The sequence below is a fragment of the Callithrix jacchus genome, chromosome 1 (genome assembly GCF_049354715.1).
Source record: "Callithrix jacchus isolate 240 chromosome 1, calJac240_pri, whole genome shotgun sequence".
NCBI lineage: Eukaryota > Metazoa > Chordata > Mammalia > Primates > Cebidae > Callithrix > Callithrix jacchus.
This window is the reverse complement of record NC_133502.1, coordinates 142,123,327-142,148,815: the sequence shown is the minus strand read 5'-3', so window position 1 is coordinate 142,148,815 and position 25,489 is coordinate 142,123,327. Positions and strand designations below refer to the sequence as shown.

General features: G+C 38.9%; 1 protein-coding gene across 29 annotated transcripts in view; it reads right to left on the bottom strand.

The window, feature by feature from the left end:
* The window catches only part of UNC13B (unc-13 homolog B), a 230,410-nt gene that overhangs the window by 111,323 nt on the left and 93,598 nt on the right, over positions 1–25,489 (bottom strand). For 15 of the 29 annotated variants that reach the window (XM_078371324.1, XM_078371327.1, XM_078371323.1 and 12 more), the window contains one exon: positions 2,649–2,684. The exons of the other annotated variants lie outside the window; for them this stretch is intronic. In XM_078371324.1, the coding sequence (XP_078227450.1) occupies positions 2,649–2,684 (36 nt within the window). The remainder of the gene's footprint in view (positions 1–2,648; positions 2,685–25,489) is intronic. 29 annotated transcript variants of the gene reach the window in all.

The window sequence follows — 25,489 nt, the reverse complement described above, 5'->3', positions numbered from 1 at the left end:
CTGCCTACAAAGCATTCTGATGACAAATTAGGAAAAAGAGACTTTGAAGGCACTGGTTTTAGCCCTTGATGCATCTGTTGTTATGAAGACAAGAAAAATAGGACCCAAAGACAAAACCATATGCTACTCAGACTTAATACTTTCTGAACCCACAGAAAGAGCAAGTCTGTAGCAGTCACTGCTGGACTATTTATGCATACAGATGAGGGGGCAGAGGCAACAAAGGAGACAAAACCAGAGATCTGCTAAACTCTGGCAGGAAAAGTATTAGCACATAACCCAGAGAATCAAGACTGAATTTCCAAGAGGCAACCACAACAGACAATCCTATCACTTTTGAGGACAGAGAGTGCAGCTCAACAAGAGTTAGAAGCCCACAACCCAAATCCACAGCTTTTACTTTCTCACTGCATGTGACCTATTACTCCCCTAAATAATGCTTTTTTCTTTTTCTTTTTCTTTTTTTTTTTTTTGGCTAGGCTAAAGGGAGGAATACTCTACAACTTTCCTAAAGGCTAACAACATTTCTACACTAAAGAAATAAAGGGCAAATATAAAGAAACAAAGCATCCATAGAAAGAAGAGGTTGAGAATAGAAGAGAATATGAAAAGGAGAGGGCAGGAGAGAGAAAATAGGAATAAGAAAGAAATAAGGAATAAAGTGAGACAAAGGAGAGAAACAGAAAAAGGTAGTGAGAGGCAATCACCTCCAGTTTCCCTAAAAAGTAAACCTCCTAGCACCATCAAGCCTGATTAGAAACTAAAAAGAGAAATTAAGGAAAATGTGTAACACTTCAATTTGAAAAAAATAACTGTTTTTTTAGTTTGTGAGTGATGATCTTAAGGACTCCACAGTCTACCCCACAGCACCATGTTGGGTAGACAAGAAAAGCCCTGGCTTTACAGAGAGAAACTGAGTGCCGGTTTGGTTGGCTCGGCCTAAGAAGGAATGAGAGAGCCAGTTTGAGGGTGAAAATTGAAAAGCCCCTGGTAAAGTCTATTTGAAAGATGGAAAATTAAAAGGCCCAGGAATACCTACTCATTCAAATATTAACTGAGTACCTACACGTGCAAGGATGAACAACACAGAAGACTCAGAATGTAGACTTAGTCTAACAGGAGACAGTATAGATACAAATATTGAATTGTTATACAAGGAAGTTAGTACCATGAAAATAGCATAAACCAAGTGCTATGAGTTAAAAGTAATATCAGTTCCTGATAGGCTAAGTACAGAACTTTATGGAGGAGATGGCTTTGAAGAACTGGTGGGTTTTTAATAGGTGAAGATTGGAGGCAGACGGGAAATATATTCTAGAATTTGGATAAAAGCAGTGGCATGATTAAAGGCCCAGTGGTGGGAAAGGCCATATGTTTTTGAGAAACCATTTTGTAATTCATTTGATAGGTAAATAAAAGGACATGGAAATGATGGAAAATTTAAAACCCGCAAAAGTAGGCTGGGAAGATCATCTAACCTGGGGCCAACAAAGATGGGCCTCCAAACACACAGCAGGCACTCAAACAAAATCCAGTGAAATACAGAACAATGAGGCCCTCTACTATGTAGTATGCCTGGATTGAGTCCTGGATTGGTCTTTAAATCCAGAGCACACCTATTAATAGAACTTCAGCAACCAAAGAAAAGAAAGAAAATTCATTCACATTTTTTTCATGACTTATTTTTTCTACTTCAAAACCTTAACTTATCTGAGCTAAGTCACTTATGCCTGAGGTCGCCTACTGCTTAGTGATGACCTTGAGCAGTAGGATATAAATAACTCCCACATGCTTATCGCTCCAATAATGCAACACTAGGCATAAATGGGCCAAGCTGCTTTTAAGTAGTTCCCTAATGGTAGAAATACTGAGGATTCAAATCACAGAAAGCACATACTTCATTAGAAATTCCAGTGACAGGACAAACTTGGGCCCCTCTTAGTACCTACTAGATACCTAATTACTGAAACTCAACCAGATCCTGTGAGATGAGTAACAAAACAAGTGATGTCAGCCTAGGGCTACATGTTTTGCCACAAAGAACTGGGTGCACTCTGTAAGCTCTAGAACAAAGGTGGCATAGTTGGGCTTCAAGAAAAGTCAAGCCATGTTCTCAGCCTCTTGTTTCCTTGACAAACGCAGGTTTTTGGCTGAAATGGCATTCACAATTTGCTAGACCAATAAACCCGAGGCAGCAGTCTGTTCTGTGTATCTTCCTAGTCGAGAAAAGCAGCCAAATCAGAATGCACACCAATTATCCCAACTCTAGTTCATCCTAGAATGAGCCTTCTCCTTCTGATCACTGCAGTCCTTAGTCAAAGGGACCAAAGGAGGAGGTTTCCTACACCAGGGGGCTGATGCTACTACTTGCCTCTGGAGAATAAAAATTAGGAGATCTTGTCAGGATTATGACTGGGACTTTGGTTTGAAATTTGTAACACACATAAACACACACCAAGTCGTCAAGAAACCAGCCTGAAAAGATATAACATTCCACCACAGATCATTGTCTCCTGAGATTTAAGGAGAGGAGAGGGAAATGGAAGTATATATGCTTGTATGCATGAATATCCAGCTTCACAGTTCAGAGGGAGTATGTACTTGGGGTAAGATCAAGAAAATCATAAGGAATTTCAATTCTTACTTACTCTGTTGCTCTCCCCAGCCCAAATAGGTCCAGTGACCTAAGAAAACCACAAAGAAGCAGCAGATAATTTTTGAAGATAATTGTTGAAGGAATTCAAAGGTTACTTCCCCATCCCAGCAATTATTATGTGCATTACCTTACTTGAGCCTACTCCACTTGTATTCTATTAACTTTACATAACATATAGTTTCTGCCTTCTACAAACATGAGACAAATCTACAAAGTATTCTTGCTCTTTGTCATTCACTATAGAGAGACTAACAACACCAAAAAAAAAAAAAAAAAAAAAAAAAAACCCACAAAACAACAACAACAAAAAAATTACTTCTTCCATATTGTTTTAAGCCCCCTTCTGGTCTAGGTCTCTCTCACAGCATCATCATTTAGGAGCACATATGCCTTTCCTTAGTCAAAATAAAAAAAATAGATCTCTGTCTCTAAGAAATCCTTCCTTGTCTCTGTGTTCACCAAACTTGAGCCTATCACAATAAATCTATGAGAGGTTCAACCCCGATACCATGGGTAAGGGAGTAATTCCCTTGTCTGGGAGCAAAGATGTTCCATTTTGCTGCTCTCTACTGAAAGTTAAAAGGCCAAAGAATGGCAATGTTTAATCTCATAAGAAATTAATCTGTGATTTTCCAATATGTAATAAAATACTCTAGCCTATTTGGTCCTCAAAGAGGGCCACTTCTTCTGAATTACCTATAAATTTTTAATAAAACCCATTAAAACAAAGAAGCTTTGAAGGACAGGAGGAAATTCAAATTTTTCATATATTTTTCAAAATCAAAAATCCAATATTAATTATATTTAAGTTGTATCCCATGCCCAAATTGAATTGCAGGCAACTAACTGTGACTAAGAAATCATTAAAAATAGGCCTTTAATCTCAAGAAAAAAGAAGTAAATAGCTTCATAATTAAGAATATGGGTTTTTAAATTATTATTATTATACTTTAAGTTCTGGGATACATGTGCAAAGCGTGCAAGTTTGTTACACAGGTATACACATGCCATGGCAGTTTGCTGCATCTGTTACTCCATCATCTACATTAGGTATTTCTCTTAATGCTATCCCTCTCCTAGCCCCCATCCCCTGACAGGCCCTGGTGTGTGATGTTCCCCTCCTTGTATCCATGTGTTCTCACTGTTCAACACCCACTTATGAGTGAGAACATGCAGTGTTTGGTTTTCTGTTCTTGTGTCAGTTTGCTGAGAATGATGGTTTCTGGCTTTATCCATGTCCCTGCAAAGGACATTAACTCATCCTTTTTATGGCTGCATAGTATTCCACAGCATATATGTGCCACATTTTCTTTATCCAGTCTATCATCAATGGGCATTTGGGTTGGTTCCAAGTCTTTGCTATTGTGAACAGTGCCATACATGTGCATTTGTATAAACATACGTGTGCATTTGTCTTTGTAACAGAATGATTTATAATCCTTTGGGTATATACTCAGTAATGGGATTGCTGGATCAAATAGTATTTCTTGTTCTAGAACCCTGAGGAATTGCCACACTGTATTCTACAATGATTGAACTAATTTACACTCCCACCAACAGTGTAAAAGTGTTCCTATTTCTCCACATTCTCTCTAGCATCTGTTGTCTCCTGATTTTTTAATGATCACCATTCTAACTGGCATGTGATGGTATCTCAATATGGTTTTGATTTGCATTTTCTAATGACCAGTGATGATGACCTTCATATGCTTGTTGGCTGCATAAACGTCTTCTTTTGAGAAGTGTCTGTTCACATCTTTCACTTTTTAATGGGGTTGTTTTTTCTTGTAAATTAGTTAAGTTCTTTCTAGATTCTGGATATTAGCTCTTTGTCAGATGCATAGATTGCAAAATTCTTTTCCCATTCTGTTGGTTGCCAGTTCACTCGAATGGTATTTTCTTTTGCTGTGCAGAAGCTCTTTAGTTTAATTAGATCTCATTTGTCTATCTTGGCTTTTGTTGCCATTGCTTTTGGGGTTTCAGTCATGAAGTCTTTGCCCATGCCTGTGTCCTAAATGGTATTGCCTAGGTCTTCTCAGCTCAAACAAAATCTCTTTAAGCTGATAAGCAACTTCAACAAAGTCTCAAGATACAAAATCAATGTGCAAAAACCACAAGCATTCCTATACACCAATAATGGACGAACAGATAGCCAACTCATGAGTAACTCCAATTCACAATTGCTACAAAGAGAATAAAATACCTAGGAATACAACTAACAAGGGATGTGAAGGACCTCTTCAAGGAGAACTACAAACCACTGATCAAGAAAATAAGAGGGGACACAAACAGATGTAAGAACATTCCATGCTCATGGTTAGGAAGAATCAATATCGTGAAAATGGCCATGCTGCCCAAAGTAATGTATAGATTCAATACTATCCCCATCAAGCTACCATTGACTTTCTTCACAGAATTGAAAAAAACCACCTTAAATTTCATATGTAACCAAAAAAAGAGCCTGCATAGCCAGGACAATCCTAAGCAAAAAATCCAAAGCTGGAGGCATCATTCTACCTGACTTTAAACTATACTACAAGGCCACAGTAGCCAAAACAGCATGGTACTGGTACCAAAACAGATATGTAGACCAATGTAACAGAACAGAGGCCTCAGAAATAACACCACACATCTATAACCATCTGATCTTTGACAAACCAGACAAAAACAAGCAATGGGGAAAGGATTCCCCATTTATTAAATGGTGTTGGGAAAACTGGCTAGCCATATGCAGAAAGCTGAAACTAGATCGCTTCCTTACACCTTATACAAAAATTAACTCCAGATGGATTAAAGATTTAAACATAAGACCTAACATCATAAAACCCCTAGAATAAACCGCATACAATACCATTCAGGACATAGGCATGGTTTTTTAAATTTTTTGAGACAGACTCACTCTGTCACCCAGGCCGGAGTGCAGTGATGCAATCTCGGCTCACTGCAACCTCCATCCCCAGGTTCAAGCAATTCTCATGCTTCAGCCTCCCAAGTGGCTGGGATTACAGGCATCCACTAACACAACCAGCTAATTTTTGTATTTTTAGTAGAGACAGGGATTCACCATGTTGGCCAGGATGGCCTCAAACTCCTGACCTCCAGTGATCCACCCACCTCGGCCTCCCAAAGTGCTGGGATTACAGGTGTGAGCCACTACACCCAGCCAAGAATATGGGTTTTAAAGTCAACGTTCAGTTATTCTAGCTCTGCCATTTACTAGCTATATGATCTTGAGAAAGTTATTACAGATATTTCCTCATCTGTAATATAATAATAATAATAACATAGGTGTCATTGGGTTATTGTAAAGACCATACAGGAAAAAAACATGTAAAATGCTTAGCACAGTCCCTGGAAGATGGTGAGCAACTAGCATTTGTTATTATTTTGTCATGTTGCCAGGTTTTTGCTTGCCTTACAGAGTTCTAATAAATAAAAAGCAGAAAAAAACACAACTCCTAGAACTGCACACTTTGACAGTTCCAAGGTCTGCTAAGGAATCTTCAATGTGTGGTCCAAAAGGCCCTCAACCTGGTTCTGAGTGTGTGACTCCTTTGAAAGTCTACAGCAAGACTCAAAATTCTGGGAACATGAGATGATGCCAACCCAGGCTGTTCTCATTTCTTGAGCTAATCCTCAATCCTGGGAATACGCAACTACTTATTTAGCAATACCCTGACAGTCAGTTTTCTTCATATGCACTTACTTTCTTCCAACCACCTATGTCTCTTCTTCTCACCTCTCAGAAAGGATATGTTGGCTTAGTGTGCCATTTTTAAATTGTAATAATTTATTTAACTTTTTAACTATGGGGGGAGGGGAGGAGAGGCAAAAAAAAAAAAAAAACCTTTTCTATAGAACAGTTGCCATAGCAACTGCTAGAGGGTAATTCCTTCATTTCTTTTTAAAAGAAAATGGAAAAAAATAATCACATAGAACCTCAGAATATGTCTATCAACCTAGATCACTCCAGGCAAGTGACAGTGATGTATCTCACCACAACTGTGAGCCAAAAGAAGCCTTTCTCTGCAGGACACTGCCTCATCTTTGAGCACTCCACAGCACTGCACAGCAGTTTCCTATACATAAAAGTTCTTAGTAAGTATCTATAGTATTAATAAATTGAATGAATAATCTGATCCCATCTACTGGGCCCATCTCTAACCCATGAAAAAACAAGCCATGTTCTCTGACAAGCAAGCTCCATATTCTTATCACTTTAGCTCAGAACCATCATAAGAGAAATTACACCAGTTTAAATAAGCACATTTCCTTCCCTACCCCCAAAATGCATTAAAACACATAACTAGCCAGCAGAACAATTACTGAGGATAGTTAATTATGCTAGGCATACGTACTGAGAAAAGGAAGAAGAAACTGTCCGAGGAAAAGGAAATTATACATGCTAAGCCATGTTCAGTAAACTGAAAATAGTTCCAGCATATCTAGAATGAGAGGCTACAGAATTATGAAAGAACCTAATGACTGTGGGTCTTAAGTAATGTTTTAAAATTAAGTAATATACAGCACTATCAGAGCGTTTAAGATGGGAAAGACAGAATCAGATTTTCCATTTTAGAAAGAGAACAATGTGGCCATTGGTGGTAGGTAGGGTAGAGAGGACTGGTGACTCGTAGGGAGGAGGTGTCAGGGAGGCTTGTAAAGAGAATGGCATACTCATCTGTTGATAGCCTGGACTAGGGAAGTGACAGAGCGGGTAGAGAGAAGTGGATAGATTCATGAGATATTCTGGAGGGAAAATCAATAGCATTTAAGGAGTAATTGAATGTTGAAAGTGAGGAGAATAAGGATTAAATAATACTGCTTAGGTTTTTAGCTTGAGCTACTAGATGACTGTGATATCATTCACTGAGAAAATAATACAACATGGCAGGCAGGTTGAAAGAGATGATTAATTCAGGGCCAGGTATACTGACTCTGAGATAGCTATAGAACACCTCAAATGAACATGGCCAGTAGATAGCTAGATATACAAGTGGAGAGCTCAGGAAAGAGATGTGAAACAGACTTAGAAGTTTCCAGACTATATGTTCCCATTAAGGGCAGGGATTTTTCTGCTTTGTTCTTTTGCTGTATCCTTAGCACCTGATAATGCATGGCACAATGTAAAACCTCAACAAATATTTATAAATGAGTATAAATAAAAATGCAAGTAAATTAAAACACTAAGGCAGAGTGCAGGTCAAGAAAAAAATGGTGATATGAAGTTGGGGGAAAAGGAACAACCACATTTAAAAAGCAGACAGAAATTTTAGAAAGAATAAGAAAAAGAGGAGGAGGAGGAAGAGGAAGAAGAACAGCTGACAACCCAAAGCGTCAGTGAGGCTGTGTAGCAACTGGAACTCTTGTACATTTTTGTTAGCAAGAATGCACAGTGAGGCCGGGTGCAGTGGTTCACACCCGATATCCCAGCACTTTGGAAGACTGAGGTGAGCAGATCAGCTGAGGTCAGAAGTTCGAGACCAGCCTGGCCAACATGGTGAAACCTATCTCTACTAAAAATACAAAAATTAGCCAGGCATGGCAATGAGCACCTGTAGTCCCAGCTTCTCAGGAGACTGAGGCAGGAGAATCACTTGAACCCAGGAGCTGGTAGTTGCAGTGAGCCGAGATCATACCACTGCATTCCAGCCTGGGTGACAGAGCAAGACTCTATGTGAAAAGAAAAAAAAAAGAAAAAAGAAATAAAACTGGCTCCAAAGGAATGACATAATTCCATTTATAACAAGTTCAAAAACAGGCAAAACTAAAAAGTTGGCTGGGCATGGTGGTGCATGCCTGTGATCCCAGCTACATGGGAGGCTGAGGAAGGACAACTCACAGAATTCAAGGAAACATTTTTACTTAGGTTTAACCATCTACGGTAAAGGGTTACAAAGGATATAGTTGAATAGCCACATGAAGACATACATAGAACAAGGTCTGGAAGGGTCCTGGGCACAGGAGTTTCTGCCCTGTGGATTTGGAATGCACCACCTTCCAGCACATGGATGTGTTTGCCAACACAGAGGCTCCTAAAATCAATAGTTTTGGGATTTTTATGATCAACTATTAGTAGTATTATTAGTATTATTTTTTGTAGAGACAGGGCTTCACTATGTTGCCCAGTCTGGTCTCAGATTTCTGGAGTGATCCTACTGCTTCAGCCTCCCAAAATCCTGAGATTACAGGGATGAGCCACTGTGCCTGGCCTGGCATGATCAATTATTAACTCAATATCCAGTTTATCTCCCTTTCCTGAAGGAGGGGATGGGGCTAAAAGTTCCAAGCTTCTTGGGAGGCCAAGGAGGGTAGATCATTTGTGGTCAGGAGTTCTAGACCAGCCTGGCCAACATAGTGAAACCCCTTCTCTACTAAAAATACAAAAATTAGCTGGGCATGGTGGCAGGCACCTGTACTCCCAGCTACTTGGGAGCTAAGGCAGGAGAATTGCTTGAACCTGGGAAGCAAAGGTTGCAGTGAGCCAAGATCACAGCCACGGCACTCCAGCCTGGGTGACAGAGTGAGACTCCATCTCAAAAAAAAAAAAAAAGTTCCAAGCTTCCAAACATGGCTTGGTCTTTCTGTTAACTGGCTCCTATGCAGAAGCCCACTAAGAATCCCTCATTAGAACAACGGACATCCTTAGTACCCACAAAATTTCAAGGGATTAGGAGCTGTTTCAGGAACCAGGGACAAAGATCAAAATATATTTTTCTTGTTATAAAATCACAGTATCACAGCCTTCAGTAGTAATGGCATTGTATTTACCATGTTAAAAATTCTCTAAAGATATGGGAGTATAGCAGGTATACCTCAAGTCCAAAGCCACTGAACTCCCAATACTTTGAAACCAGAAACCACAAGACCATTCTCAAAATTCCTCTTTACTTCATGTCCCTTTACTTCATCTCCTTCCTCTTGTGCTTTCCTCAAAGATTTAACTGTCCTTATCAAGAATCGTATTACCTTATGAATTATTAGAGATTACAGAATTATTCTGAATTATTACAGATTTTTGGCTGGACTTTTTAAAATTTTGTTTTTAGAAACAGGGTCTTGCCCTGTCACCCATACTGGAGTGCAGTGACAATCATGGCTCACTGCAGCCTCAACCAATCCTCCCACTCCAGCCTCTTGAGAAGCTGGGACTAAAGGTGCATACCATCACACTTGGCTAATTTTGTATTTTCTGTAAAGATGGGGGTCTTACTATGTTGCCCAGGCTGGTCTCGAACTCCTGAGCTCAAGCAATTCACCTGCCTCAGGCTCCCAAAGTGCTGGGATTAACAGTGTGAATCATCATGCCTGGCTATCTTTTAATTTTAATAAGAATTACTTGAGGCTCTTGTTTAGAATGCAGACTTTAAACTCTACTCACAGAGATTCTAATTCAAAGGGCTTGGAGTGGCTCAGGAATCTACATTTTTGTAATTGTTGGAATCTTTTTTTTTTTTTTTTGAGATGGAGTCTCACTCTGTCACCCAGGCTGGGGTGCAATGGCGCGATCTCGGCTCACTGCAACTTCCGCTCCCCAGGTTCAAGTGATTCTCTTGCCTCAGCCTCCTGAGTAGCTGGGATTATAGGCACATGCCACCATGTCCAGCTAATTTTTGTATTTTTAGTAGAAACAGGGTTTCAACATCTTGGCCTGGCTGGTTTTGAACTCCTGACCTCGTGATCCACCCACCTCGGCCTCCCAAAGTGCTGGGATTACAGGCATAAGCCACCGCACCCGGCCTTGGAATCTATGTTTTTTAACAAGCAACTTGGTGACTCTCATGCCAATGATTCTTGAATGACATTGGGAAAAACACAGCTATAGAATTTCCTATATGCGAAAGCCACAGTCTCTCAGACAGAATAACACCCCCATGCTAATGGAGGAAGAAGGCAGCTGGACCCACTATGTGATCACACAGTGAAAAAAATTCTAGCGGTTCTAGGATCAAACCGCATCCTCTTTCCTAGAAGGTAAACCTCTGCACTTATCCCCGTCCCTTGTCTGGCAGACTAGGCTATAGCAGCATACTCACAGACTTCTTCGTCTGCACATTTTGTCTTGTTTCTAGTGGAAAATGCAAGAAATCAGAAATAGTCACATTAACAAAATAAGGTCTATAATTATCAAACAAAACACTCTCAGGCAACTGTTACACCACTCATTAGTAGTCCAGTACTGGCTAATTATTCCATGACATTAAAATGACGGAATATTTAAGCCCCAGACTCCATGTGAACAGCCATATGTCCAGGCAATGACAGGAACTCACCTATCAATTACTAAATTGTAGTAATTACCAGGTAGCTCGCAAAGGACCATAAACTCAAACATTAGAAATTATTCACTTTCCTTTTTCTAGACGGTTGATTAGGTAAGTACTGTAGAATTCCTCTTTCTATGTAAAACAGTAGTAAAGAACCTATAATTAAGGAAAGCACTTCAAATCTAACATAGGAAAGTAACAAAAACTATTCACCAACCTTACTTGTGAATATAGATACAAAAATCCAAAATGAAGGCAGAAATAAAGATGTTCTTTGAAACCAATGAGAACGAAGACACAACATGCCAGAATCTCTGGGACACATTTAAAGTAGTCTCTAGAGGAAAATATATAGCAATAAGTGCCCACATGAGAAGAAAGGAGAGATCCAAAATTGACACCCTATCATCAAAATTGAAAGACCTAGAGGTGCAAGATCAAAAACACTCAAAACCTAGCAGAAGACAAGAAATAACTAAGATCAGAGCAGAAGTGAAGGAGATAGAGACACAAAAAAACCCTTCAAAAAATCAATAAATCCAGGAGCTGGTTTTTCAGAAAGATCAACAAAATAGACCACTAGCCAGATTAATGAAAAAGAAAAGAGAGAATAACCAAATAGATGGAATAAAAAACGATAAAGAGGATATCACCACAGATTCCACAGAAATTCAAACCATCATCAGAGATTATTACAAACAACTCTATGCACATTAACTAGTAAACCTGGAAGAAATGGATAAATTCCTGGACACTTGTGTCCTCCCAAGCCTAAACCAGGAAGAAGCCAAAACCCTGAACAGATCAATAACAAGATCTGAAGTTGAGGCAGCAATTAAGAGCCTACCACACAGAAAAGGCCCAGGTCCAGATGGGTTCACAGCCGAATTCTACCAGACATACAAAGAGGAGCTGGTACCATTCCTTCTGAAACTATTCCAAATAATCCAAAAAGAGGGAATCCTTCCCAAATCATTTTATGAGACCAACATCATCCTGATACCAAAACCCGGCAGAGACTCAACAAGAAAAGAAAACTTCAGGCCAATATCCATGATGAACATAGATGCAAAAATCTTCAATAAAATACTGGCAAGCTGATTGCCACAGTACATCAAAAAGCTTATCCATCATGATCAAGTAGGATTCATCCCAGGGATGCAAGGCTGGTTCAACATACGCAAGTCTATAAACATAATTCACCACATAAACAGAACCAAAGACAAAAACAAACCACATGATTATCTCAATTGACGCAGAGAAGTCCTTTGACAAAATTCAACAGCCCTTTACGTTAAAAACCCTCAATAAACTCGGTATTAATGGAAAGTATCTCAAAATAATAAAAGCTATTTATGACAAACCAACAGCCAATATCATACTGAATGGGCAAAACCTGGAAGCATTCCCTTTGAAATCCGGCACTAGACAAGGATGCCCTCTCTCACCACTCTGATTCAATATAGTACTGGAAGTTCTAGCCAGAGCAATCAGGCAAGAAAAAGAAATAAAGGGTATTCAAATAGAAAAGGAGGAAGCCAAACTGTCTCTATTTGCAGATGACATGATTGTATATCTAGAAGATCCCATCATCTCAGCCCAAAATCTCCTGAAACTGATAACCAACTTCAACCAAGTCTCAGGATACAAAATCAACATGCAAAAATCACAAGCATTCCTATACACCAATAACAGACTTAAAGAGAGCCAAGTAAGAATGAACTACCATTCACAATTGCTACAAAGAGAATAAAATACCTAGGAATACAACTAACAAGAAATGTAAAGGACCTCTTCAAGGAGAACTACAAATCACTGCTCAACAAAATAAGAGAGGACACAAACAGATGGAGAAACATTCCATGTTCATGGTTAGGAAGAATCAATATCGCGAAAAGGGCCATACTGCCCAAAGTAATTTACAGATTCAGTGTCATCCCCATCAAGCTACCAATGACCTTCTTCACAGAACTGGAAAAAAAACCACCTTAAACTTTATATGGAACCTAAGAGAGCCCACATAGCCAAGTCAATTCTAAGCGAAAAGAACACAGCAGGAGGCATCACACTACCAGACTTCAAACTATACTACAAGGCTACAGTAATCAAAACAGCACAGTACTGGTACCAAAACAGAGATATAGACCAATGGAACAGAACAGAGGCCTTAGAGGCAACACAACATATCTACAACCATCTGATCTTTGACAAACCTGACAAAAACAAGCAATGGGGAAAGGATTCCCTGTTTAATAAATGGTGTTGGGAAAACTGGCTAGCCATGTACAGAAAGCAGAAACTGGACCCCTTCCTGACACCTTACACTAAAATTAACTCCAGATGGATTAAAGACTTAAACATAAGACCTAACACCATAAAAACCCTAGAAGAAAATCTAGGCAAAACCATTCAGGACATAGGAGTAGGTAAGGACTTCATGACCAAAACATCAATAGCACTGGCAACAAAAGCCAAAATAGACAAATGGGACCTAATCAAACTCCACAGCTTCTGCACGGCAACAGGAACAGTCATTAGAGTGAATCAGCAACCAACAGAATGGGAAAAATTTTTTGCAGTTTACTCATCTGACAAAGGGCTGATATCCAGAATTTACAGAGAACTAAAACAAATTTACAAGAACAAAACAAACAAGCCCATTCAAAAGTGGGCAAAGGATATGAACATACACTTTACAAAAGAAGACATACATGAGGCCAACAAACATAGGAAAAAAAGCTTATCATCACTGGTCATTAGAGAAACGCAAATCAAAACTACATTGAGATACCATCTCACACCAGTTAGAATGGCGATCATTAAAAAATCTGGAGACAACAGATGCTGGAGAGGATGTGGAGAAACAGGAACACTTTTACACTGCTGGTGGGAGTGTAAATTAGTTCAACCATTGTGGAAGACAGTGTGGTGATTCCTCAAGGACCTAGAAATAGAAATTCCATTTGACCCAGCAATCCCATTACTGGGTATATATCCAGAGAATTATAAATTGTTCTACTATAAAGACATATGCACACGAATGTTCATTGCAGCACTGTTTACAGTAGCAAAGACCTGGAACCAACCCAAATGCCCATCAATGATAGACGGGTCAGGGAAAATGTGGCACATATACACCATGCAACCATCAAAAACGATGAGTTTGTGTCCTTTGTAGGGACATGGATGAACCTGGAGACCATCATTCTCAGCAAACTGACACAGAAACAGAAAATGAAATACCGCATGTTCTCACTCATAGGTGGGTGTTGAACAATGAGAACACATGGACACAGGGAGGGGAGCGCTACACACTGGGGTCTGTTGGGGGGAATAGGGGAGGGATAGCAGTGGGTGGGGAGTTGGGGAGAGAGAGCATGGGGAGAAATGCCAGATATAGGTGAAGGGGTGGAAGGCAGCAAATCACACTGCCACGTGTGTACCTATGCAACTATCTTGCATGTTCTTCACATGTACCCCAAAACCTAAAATGCAATTTAAAAAAATAATAAAATAAAACAAAATTAAAAAAAAAAAAAAAAAAGAAAAATCCAAAATGAAATACAAGCAAATCACACCTGGCATTAAGAGTTAAATAATTTACCATAACCAAGTAGGATATATTTCAGAAAGGCAAAGATGATTTATTAATAGAAATTGATTAATGCATTCATTACATTAGTAAGTCAAAGAAAAATACCCATGAACAATTGGTTAAGTACTATTAAGGGATTTTGAAATGTTTGACATCCACTCATATTTTTTAATATAAAAGCTCTATTGAAGTATAAGACACAGAAAAATGCACAAATCATAACTTCTGATCAGTGTGTGTGTATGTGGGTTTTTTTTTTTTTTTTTTTTGAGACAGTCTTGCTCTGTCACCCAGGCTAGAGTATAGTGACATGATCTCGGTTCACTGCAACTTCCGCCTCCTGGGTCCAAGCAATTCTCCTGCCTCAGTCTCCCGAGTAGCTGGGACTATAGGAGCCTACCACTATGCCTGGCTAATTTTTGTATTTTTAGTACAGATGGGATTTCACCATGTTGGTCAGGTTGGTCTCAAACCATGGTGTGGTGGCATGTGCCTGTAGTCCCAGCTACTCAGGAAGCTGAGGCAGGAGAATCTCTTGAACCCAGGAGGCAGGCAGAGGTTGCAGTGAGCCATGATCACAGCCACTGCACTCCAGCCTGGGTGACAGAGTGAGACTCCATCACACACACACACACACACACACACACACACACACACACTATATATATATATGATATCAAAAAGAAAAAAGCAAAAATGAACTCTAGTGTTTAAAGATGCATACTTGGGTGATAACATAAAAAGAACAAGAAGGGAGTAATTATCACAATAGTTGGGATAGTAGGTACTTTTAGGGAGGAGGGGGTTGTGATTGGCAAGAGGCATATGGAGGCTTTCTGGGGGTCATTGGCAAAAGTCTATCTTTTGCCTTCCTTATACTAATATATTTAAACATTTGTTTTATAAAGTTGTCTGTATATCTCTGTAATATTCTATCATTAAAATTATTTTTAATGCAGCAAACTGCTCATATCACTATAGTCACTGCTATCTAATTGTTTGTTCCTCTGCATAAAGTCATCAAAGGCTCCTCCTTATCTTCAAGATAAAATATAAACAGCTTGAGGCCAGGCATGGTGGCTCACTCTTCTAATCCCAGCACTTTGGAAGGCAGAGGTGGGTGGATCACCTGAGGTCAGGACTTCGAGGTCAGGACTTCAAGGCCAGCGTGGCTAACATAGGGAAACCCCGTCTCTACTAAAAATACAAAAATTAGCCAACCCAGGAGGCAGAGGTTGCAGTGAGCCTAGATCACGTCACTGCACTCCAGCCTGGGCAACAGAGTGAGACTCCATCTCAAAAAATAAAAATAAATAAACAGTTTGCTATGGCATTCAAGCCCTTCATGACAGGAGTTATCTGTGTCTCTCTGGCCTCATATGACCCTTCCCCACTCTTCTTATTCCCTCCCCTCAAGCCATCCAGAATTTTCAACTTGCAGTATCCCAAGGTACCTTAAGTCATGTTTTTTCATCTTAGTGTCCTTGTACCATGAACTCTTTCTCCTTCTTCACTTAACTATCTGCTACTCCATCCTTCAGGACTCAATTTATGTCAAGGATTTCGGGAGAGGTAGAAATGAAAAGGTAAACCACAGAAAAATTTTAGGGCAGTGAAACTATTCTATATTATAAGGGTGGATATGTGTCACTACACATTCGTCGAAATTCATAGAATGTACAACACAAACAGAGAATCCTAATGTAAACTATAGATTTTGTTTGAGATATTATTTCCTCTGGGAAGAAGTTCCTAACCATCCCAAATTTGTATTACATTTTCTTTCTCTGTATTCCTTTAATATCAAATACTTACTTTTCCTATTCACTTATCAAATGGTACTACTTATGTTTCTTCCTCTTTGGACCTGAGCTCCTTGAGGTCAGGGACTTTCATCTCTCTTTTTTTTTTTTTTTTTTTTTTTTTTTTTTTGAGACAGTCTCTCACTCCCAGGCTACAGTGTAGTGCGCTACAGCGTAGTGGTATGATCTTGGTTCACTGCAACATCTGCCCCCAGGGTTCAAGCGATTCTCCAACCTCAGCCTCTCAAGTAGCTGTGATTACAAGAGTACGCCACTATGCCCAGCTAATTTGTCTTTTTAGTGGAGACAGGGTTTTACCATGTTGGCCAGGCTGGTCTCGAAGTCCTGACCTCAAGTGATCCACCCACCTCAGCTTCCCAAAGTGCTAGGATTACAGGCGTGAACCACCATGCCCAGCCGAGGGACTTTCATCTCTATATCCCCAGTACCTAGCATAGTTCTTGGCATGAGGAACAGGTAATCCAATAATTGTTTGTATAATGAACAGTTTTATCAATTGTTGACAATCATTTTATCAAATTCATTTCTGACCACTTTGTACCCATGAAATCTGTAACAAGAAGCCATCAGATGACCATGCCTTTATGGTAATAACTGACCTTTATGCATATACAACACACACTGTACTCAGCATAGACACTTAAGTGCTACTAGAAAATAAAACCTTGATACATTAATCTGACATTTTAATATGGTTAATTGTGTGTAACTCTAATTGAACATAAATGATAATAAGTTGATGTAATGACTTCAGTTTACCACCTCAAATTTCTTTTTGGAGGAAGGCAGGATAGAAATAAATGAGTCAGAAGACTGCAATTAACATTATTCTTATCAGCCAAACCATATTGTAATAGTTTCTCTCTTTTCTTTGTTAGTTTGCCAGCACCTAAAATCAGCATCAATATCAGTTGCTTCCACTGATACCACCTATCTAGTGCAAAACTCATCACCCACCCTTACTGACAGTCCTAGGCCCACTGCACTGTTCTACCATTAAAATAATACTACTTGTGCACTCACTCTAAGGAGTCCATAACTAGTATATTTTCCTGTCTCTGAGAGTCTTAGTCCTAGACTGGAGGTACCAGAAGCTATCGACTGGCTGATCCTTTACTCCCCACTCCCCAAGAGAATGAGGTAGTAGGGAAGAAGAATGTTCCAGCCAGTAAGAGATTCCTTGACCAGGACTGGGGGAGTAGGGTGAGGTGGAGTATTGTATCTGTTGAACCCTTTCTTCCTACTTTTCATTTATCCTACTATGAATAATCTCTTCTTTCAAACAGTACATTCCAAATAACTTCTTCAAAAGTGATCTGTAAACTCATCTTTTCTAGAAAGCCTTTCTGCACAAATCTTATGCCATCCTCAACCATTTGCTTCTTATTCTGTCACCTCAGCACTTTCCTCTCTACTTCCACAATATTATTATTGAAAATAAAATCAAAGGACTACCCAAAATTAACATGTAAGCAGAAAGAAGTTAAACCAGAAGAAGAACTTTGACCAGGACACCAAACAAAAGGCCCAGTTATCAAGACCTCTTTTTGGGGAGTCAGAAAATCAGAGGACCCAGATGGTAGAGGAGAGAAAGACAGGCTAAGGAGGCGAGCAGAAAGGAGACTCAGTAAATCATGGCACAGGAACTGTTTGCCTGTGGCTATCCTCAGTGTGCCATCTTTGCAATATAACTTGTAGGAAGGTTGACTATTCCTAAAAGCTAAGGGAAGATAGCACTCTCATACTTTGTTAGTGGGAATGTAAATAGTACAACCTTCATAGTGGGCAATTTTGTAATATATTTCAAAATTCAAATGCATTGTTAAATGCACAGTGCTTTGGCCCAGCAATCCTACTTCAAACTATTCATCCGACAGAGATATTCACACATGTATAAAATATATGTGTGTACAATATCAATTTCAGTACTGTAACTGTAAATACTGGAAACAACTTAAATATACATTAATCACAATTCTAATCCTATATGGCCAAAAGAATTGAAAACAGTTATTCAAATACTTGGTACACTATTGTTCACAGCAGCACTATTCTTAATAGCCAAAAGTGGTTAAAAAGAAAACAAACCCAAATTTCATCAACTATGAATGGATAAACAAAATACGGTATATCCATACAATGGATTCTTATTCAGCCATAAGATGGGATAAAGGACTGATATATGACACAATGGTGAATGAACCTCAAAAACATTATGCTGATAAAGAAACCAGTCACAAAAGATCTAATATTATATGCTTCCATTTATGTGAAATATCAAGAATGGGTAAATCCATAGAAACGGAAAGTAGATCAGTGGTTGCCAGGGGATGGGGCAGAGAGAATGGAGAGTGACAGTTTAATGGGTATGAGGTCTCCTTTGCAGGTGATAAAAATGTTTTGGAATTAGACAGGTAATGGTTCTACAACTTATGAATGTACTAAATGTCATTAAATTATATACTTAAAATGGTTCATTTTATGCTACATGAATTTCACCTCAATTTTTTTAAATGTCCTTTATTACAAACTTGTTCCCTAATGTAGTTATACATATTATGTGGGAAAAAAGCAAGACACTGAAAACAGTTCACAGCATACTATCATTTGTGGGGGCGGGGGAATATATATTTATACATTTGTGAATGCATACGCTCTTTCTAGAGAAATCCATAGTAAATGGCAACAGTGATTACTTCTGGGTAGAAACTGCATGGCTAAAGGACAGGTACAGAAAAAAAGTTGTTTTCATAGCATATATTTTTATATCAAATTTTGCACCTTATATAAATGGCTCCTTTCAAAAAATAAAATAAAATAGTGAAAATATCCTACTTGGCCAGGCGCGGTGGTTCACGCCTATAATCCCAGCACTTTGGGAGGCCGAGGCAGGTGGATCACGAGGTCAAGAGATCAAGACCATCCTGGTCAACAAGGTGAAACCCCGTCTCTACTAAAAATACAAAAATTAGCTGGGCATGGTGGTGTGCGCCTGTAGTCCCAGTTACTCGGGAGGCTGAGGCAGGAGAATTGCTTGAACCCAGGAGGTGAAGGTTGCCGAGATCGTGCCATTGCACTCCAATCTGGGTAACAACAGCGAAACTCTGCCTCAAAAAAAAAAAAAAAAAAAAAAAAAAACACGAAAATATCCTACTTATAAGATAAACAAGAATCAGCTACCTACGAAACTCCAGAATGATTAGGATGCTTTAATGCAAGAGCCAATATAGGAGGCACAGGAAAAAAAAGTGGCAAAAAGGTAGAAGAAAGGTGGCAAAGGAAGAACATGACCTGGGGGACCTCTGCCTCGTGGGATTTTAGAAATGAGAAGGAGAAATAGATGACACTGAAGAAGTGGATGAATCTGTAGGGTGGGGGCCAGTTGGTCAGGCAATCCTATTTTCCTGCAGGGCATGTGGTCCTGGGTAAATAAGTAAAAGTAATCCATGATATAAGGCCCTTCTGCTTCCACTGCTCACAGAAACAGGTCTTCTGTCAAAGCAACAAAATTTTTAGCCACGATAATTTTAAATGGCCCAAAACTTTAAATTCTACAATGCATTTAAACAGAGAGAAAGTGACAGATGATAACGAGGACTCTAGGTATCTCGAGTAAGAGAAAGAAAAGGCTCCCAAAGAAATGAATCTGCCAAACTGGGTGAGCCCTGTACATCTTGGCTTTTGGAAGAAAACTGTACAGCAGAGGGATTCAATCCCTTTGGCAGATTAGCAAGCACACTATAATATCACTCTACTCTAAGCCAGTGCATCTTTGTAATCCTCTCCTCATTCTTTTCATTTATACTATTGTGAACAATCTTTCATTTCGATGAACACATTTCGATTAGCTTTTTCAAAAGTAATTTCTAAACATATGTTTTTAGAAAGCCTTCTTGAACAAACTTTACGCCATTCTTTTTATTCCTTTGCCACCTCAGGACTTTCCTTCTTTCCATGGTATTACTGTGTACATACTGAGAATATATAATTCTAAGTTACACATTCAAGTTGCTGTCTTTGATATTTGCCCTGTTCTGACTTGATTCTATATTGTGATTCAGATCTTTTGTTTTTGCATTCTCCCATTAATTCTTTCCCAGCCTCTGCAAATATACTCCCTGGTTTACGTAGCTACTCACTAAGAACAAGAACCCACCTTGAAAACATAAAAACCTTCACAAAGGAGAAAACAAAAAGCTGTATAATGGATAAGCTCCTTTGTACTCAAGGATTTAGATTTCTTTTCTGTAATGCTGGAGTCTGAAAGCTTCATGGGAAAAAATAAGAAAAGTATGACAGTTCTGGGATCTGGCATCTGCTTCAATGTCACTTCTACTAAGGATACCCATGAGCATTCTAATACTTATAAATTATCTTATAATACAGCCAACAAAGCTTTAGTTATTGCCAACTTCAAGTCTCAATGGCCTGAATCTAGTAGTCACAATTACAGAAGCATTCTAGAAATCTATAAGCTCTGGAGAAGGTAAATTTCCATCCCAAAGAAAAAGGATGGATGCCATCTTCCAGAAAATACTGCAAATTACACTCTCTTTCAATTATCATTGTTTTTTTTTTTTCTCTAAAGGCGAAATTGTCTTTCCTTAAAACCTGGATGGAATGAGATTCCTCAGGGGCAAACAACCAAGCATCAGTCCCTGAATACCTAACACATCAGAGAGCAAAACTACGAAACCAAAGATTATGATATGACCCTAACCTTGCAATTCACCAGTCTCACAGAGGGAAAACACTGCCACTCAGGGAGCAATGATAAATCTAAGAAAAAGTTTTGAGTACATTACTAAACTACACTAAAAGATAATGATGGGTGGTGGGCTAATGGTGTCAGTTCCGTTACTATGCTCTAAAACTTTTGTATTTTACATTTATTCTTTCATAATTCAGACAAAAAAAAAACAATTTGGCCTGGGGGGGGAGAATTATCATTGAAAGATATTACATAATTAAATTTTTGACTCATTTTCTATAAACAAAAATTAAGCTGTGAAGAATAGTTATCCCAGAGTGGAATGGGGGGGAAATTGCAAAGTACTTTCACTTTCTATATTATACATTTCTTAATCATTTGAGGACTTTTTTAGTATACATGTTATGTATTTCTATTTTTTTTTTTAAGTTTAAAGTAAGAAAGGGACTCAATATGTTGGAAGGGGGAAAAAATAACTCTTCACAACACTGCAGAAAGTGACCGCCACGAATTCAAAATTAGTGAGGAAACCAACACATTCTATTGATATAAACTGCAGAAGTTCTGGACCCAGGAACAAATGTGTGAACGTCATTCTAGGAGAGTGAACAGAGGAAACATTTCTGTAGTATTCAAGGCCAGGATTTTAGGAAACGATCTTTGTTCTGGAAAGCAACCCAGAAAATAAAAAAAATAAACCATCTATTCCCTATGTTTTTTTTTTTCTTTTCTTTGAGACAGGCTCTCATTCTGTCACCTAGGCTGGAGTGCAGTGGCATGATCTTGAGTCACTGCAGTCTCAACCTCCTGGGCTCAAGTGATCCTCCCACTTCTACCTACTGAGCAGCTGGGACTACTAGAGCAGCTCCCATGCCCAGCTAATTTTTGTATTTTTTATAGAGATGGGGTTTCATCTCTATAAAACTGGTCTCGAACTCCTGAGCTCAAGCAACCTGCCCACCTCAGCCTCCCAAAGTGCTGGGATTATAGGCACAAGCCACTGCACCCAGCCCTTGTGGCCTTTAAATAAATCCTTAGAACACAGTGAGAACCCAAAAAGGGCACTAATCAAAAAGTATTTAAATCTCAACTGTTAAGTGAGTTGTAGAAATTTTATTGCAGTATATGATACTCTAAAAGCAATCCAGGCCAGGTGCAGTGGCTCATGCCTGTAATCCCAGTACTTTGGGAGGCCAAGGCAGGTGGATCTCTTGATGTCAGGAGTTCAAGACCAGCCCAGTCCACATGGTGAAACCGTGTCTCTACTAAAAATACAAAAATTAGCCAGGTGTGGTGGCAGGTGCCTGTACTCCCAGCTACTCAGGAGGCTGAGTTAGGGGAATCACTTGAACTCAGGAGGCAGAGGTCACAGTGAGCTCAGATTGCACCACTACAATCCAACCTGGGCAACAGAGCAAGACTCCATCTCAAAATGAATGAATGAATGAATGAATGAATGAATGAATACAGTAAATAAAATCAATTCAAATGATGGAAAGAATAATCAAAAGATCTCTCTGATATATATACCTGTATATTTGAACAGCAGTGAAACCTCTCAAGTGATTCACAAGAAAATGCTAACAATGATTAATTCTAGGGAGAAGACCTAAATGGCTGGGGAATAGGAACAGGAGGGAGATCTTTCACTATACTCTAACATTTTAAAATTTCCAAACCAAGTATATTATCTATTCAATAAATGATTTAATTTTAATTAAAGCAAAAGGCAGTAGCCACATAAGAAAAGAACATGTTTCTGAATGGCAAATTATATCCAATGAGATTTTTGCCATCATAGGGCGGTGGTACAGCAGAAAGAACACAGATACTTGTGTCAAGCAGACCAAGTTTTAACCCTAGTTCACCCATTTCCTAGAAACAAGTGATGCAGAAAAAGATAACTGGTTGGGAGACTTGGGAGGAAAAAAAGACTCTGAGCTGCTCTACACAATACCATGCAAAGTGGCCATCAAGAATTCTTAACTTTATCCAGCCAAGGTAAAGAAAAGAAAAAAAGAATTCAAAACTAACAAGAGAACCAATACATTCTGCAATTTTAAATCATAAGTGACTTGAGAGCACAGAATTTTAACCTAGAGGACACTGAACAAAATGCTCCAAACCCACAATATCTATTGAAGTATGATTTCACAGTATGACAAAAAATGATTGGGAACGTTATGGAGCTGGACATCTCTTTTATGAGGTAGTACTGCAATGGATGCAGCTAAAGGCCAGCTGGTGTAGGGACTAAACAGCTCATTCAAAGGGCCTTGAAGTTAAGTGAATAGCATACATATTATTTTATGGCTTCAAGAAGTGGATACATTTGTAATTACACCCAAAGTAGCAATGTCCCAGAAGACCCTGGGCATCAGGAGTGAGTTCAATAATCTCTCAGGTCTCCCAGGATTATCTCTGACAACTGTCCCCCAAATTTCAATGTGGGGCATTCTTTATGAAGGCTGTCAGAAGTCCTAGCAGGCTGTGCTAATGTCTTCAAAAGGCCTGCCACAGAACAGCAACATGTCATTACAAGAGGATACAGAAGATAGATTTTCTGAGTTCTGTCTCTTCAAAATTTAGTTATGATGAGAGATTCTGGTTCTCTTTAAGATATTATTAGAAACATGGATTAATCTATTATATGCTCTTTAATCTGTAAGACATGAAAATTCTTGACTGGGTGCAATGCCTCACGCCTGTAATCCCAGCAGTTAGGGAGGCTAAGGCAGAGGATTGCTTGAGGCCAGGAGTCTGAGACCAGCCTAAGCAACACAGTGAGACCCCATTTCTACGAAAAAAGAAAAGAAGAAAAAGAATGCTAGTACTAGTTGACAGTGCGAACATTCTCAACACAAAGCTCTCTAAGACATGTATCTCCTGATAGGCAGGGGTTATCAGCATGATGGCTACAGTCATTTGGAAAATAAGTAACATAGATATAAATTTCTGGAGACCAGACCACAAGATCTGGTGCTAGTGAGGCTTTTTTTTTATTTGGAGCTGTATGAGGTAGTTAGTTCTGATGGTCAGGCAGCACTAGATCCTCTCAAGTTGGTGTCCTCTGGCATGAAATGGTAGAGTGATAGTCCCATACATGATCAAGCTTTGACACAGTAATTGCCACTTGGGTCAGCTCCATCTGGCTGTGGTCAGCTCCATCCAGAATAAAAGAAAGATATCCTGGACCAAAAACAGGTAGACAACATTCCCTATTCTACTGGAAGTCTATAATATTCAAGTAGGAAAGCAAATCCTAGCCTCCACGGAGAGGCAGCCAACACAGGCCACAGACCTAAAGCTAGTTTTGTTTCTGGTAGGTGGGAAAATGAGACTAAGAGAAGCACTGGCAGCACCTGCCTAGAGTTTTGTTTGTGGTTGATTTTAGTTGGGGATTACACCATCCCCTGCAGAGCAGGTAGGAACCTAATTTTCCAAGTGGGGAATATCTAGTTATATGTACAGAATGGCCCGTTTCTCTACCTCCCCTAACAGGTAGAATATTAGAAATAAGGCAGGTAATAGAATGGCAGTGAACAGTTTTAGATGGAGACCAAGAATAATAAGAGGTTACAAGAAGAGTATTTGAATATGGTACAGACTATGGATATGAGTATTAGGTCTAATGCCTGAAAAGTAGTGAAAATCTCCTGCTTCCTGTCTAAAAATCAACAAATACCAATGCAATGGACACTAGGATCAGGACATCTGACAATAAGAGTTGAAAACGAGGAAGGGTAATTTTATTATACATGTCTCTTTGGGGTATGCTGGTAAAAGAAATTCTTTTGAAGTTTGTAGTGGTCAAATAATTTGTCACAACCCAGCAACCAAGAGGTATATTACAGTGCTTCTAAATGTTTGGTCACTTGTTATTCATGATGTGACTCACATCCAACTGTTCTGAACTGATTCATTCTTCAAAAAAATTTTTAAACAATATGTTGAGTTATGCCCTGTTTTACTAATTTAAAAGAATGATTCATATTCAGGACATTTTGGTTTATGATTTATATAGATAACTAATTATAGGCAATACTGTAACAAAACCAGTGAAACAAACCCTTAATAGGTAGCCAGAAAAATCTCTTTGAAACTCCAAGGTGGGCTGTATCTCAAGTGAAAGTTTAAGCTATCTTTGAGATAATACATATAGAAATAACATAGACCCCAGAAACTTTTTGTTTCAGAAAAGGTAAGTGGTTAAGGAAGATTTCAAGGATATCATCAATAAAAGGTATACCACAACTCTAAAAGCTACTTAGAATTTTCAGTGAAGGAATCACTGCTGTTTTTGAACTAAACTATGTCAATCTTTAGTTTAGTTCAGCCTGGGTAACAAGAGCAAAACTAATTCAACTAATCATTCAACTAATTCTCAAATTCAAACTAAAAAAGTGAATCGACAATAACTTGTTTCTGTATTGTCAG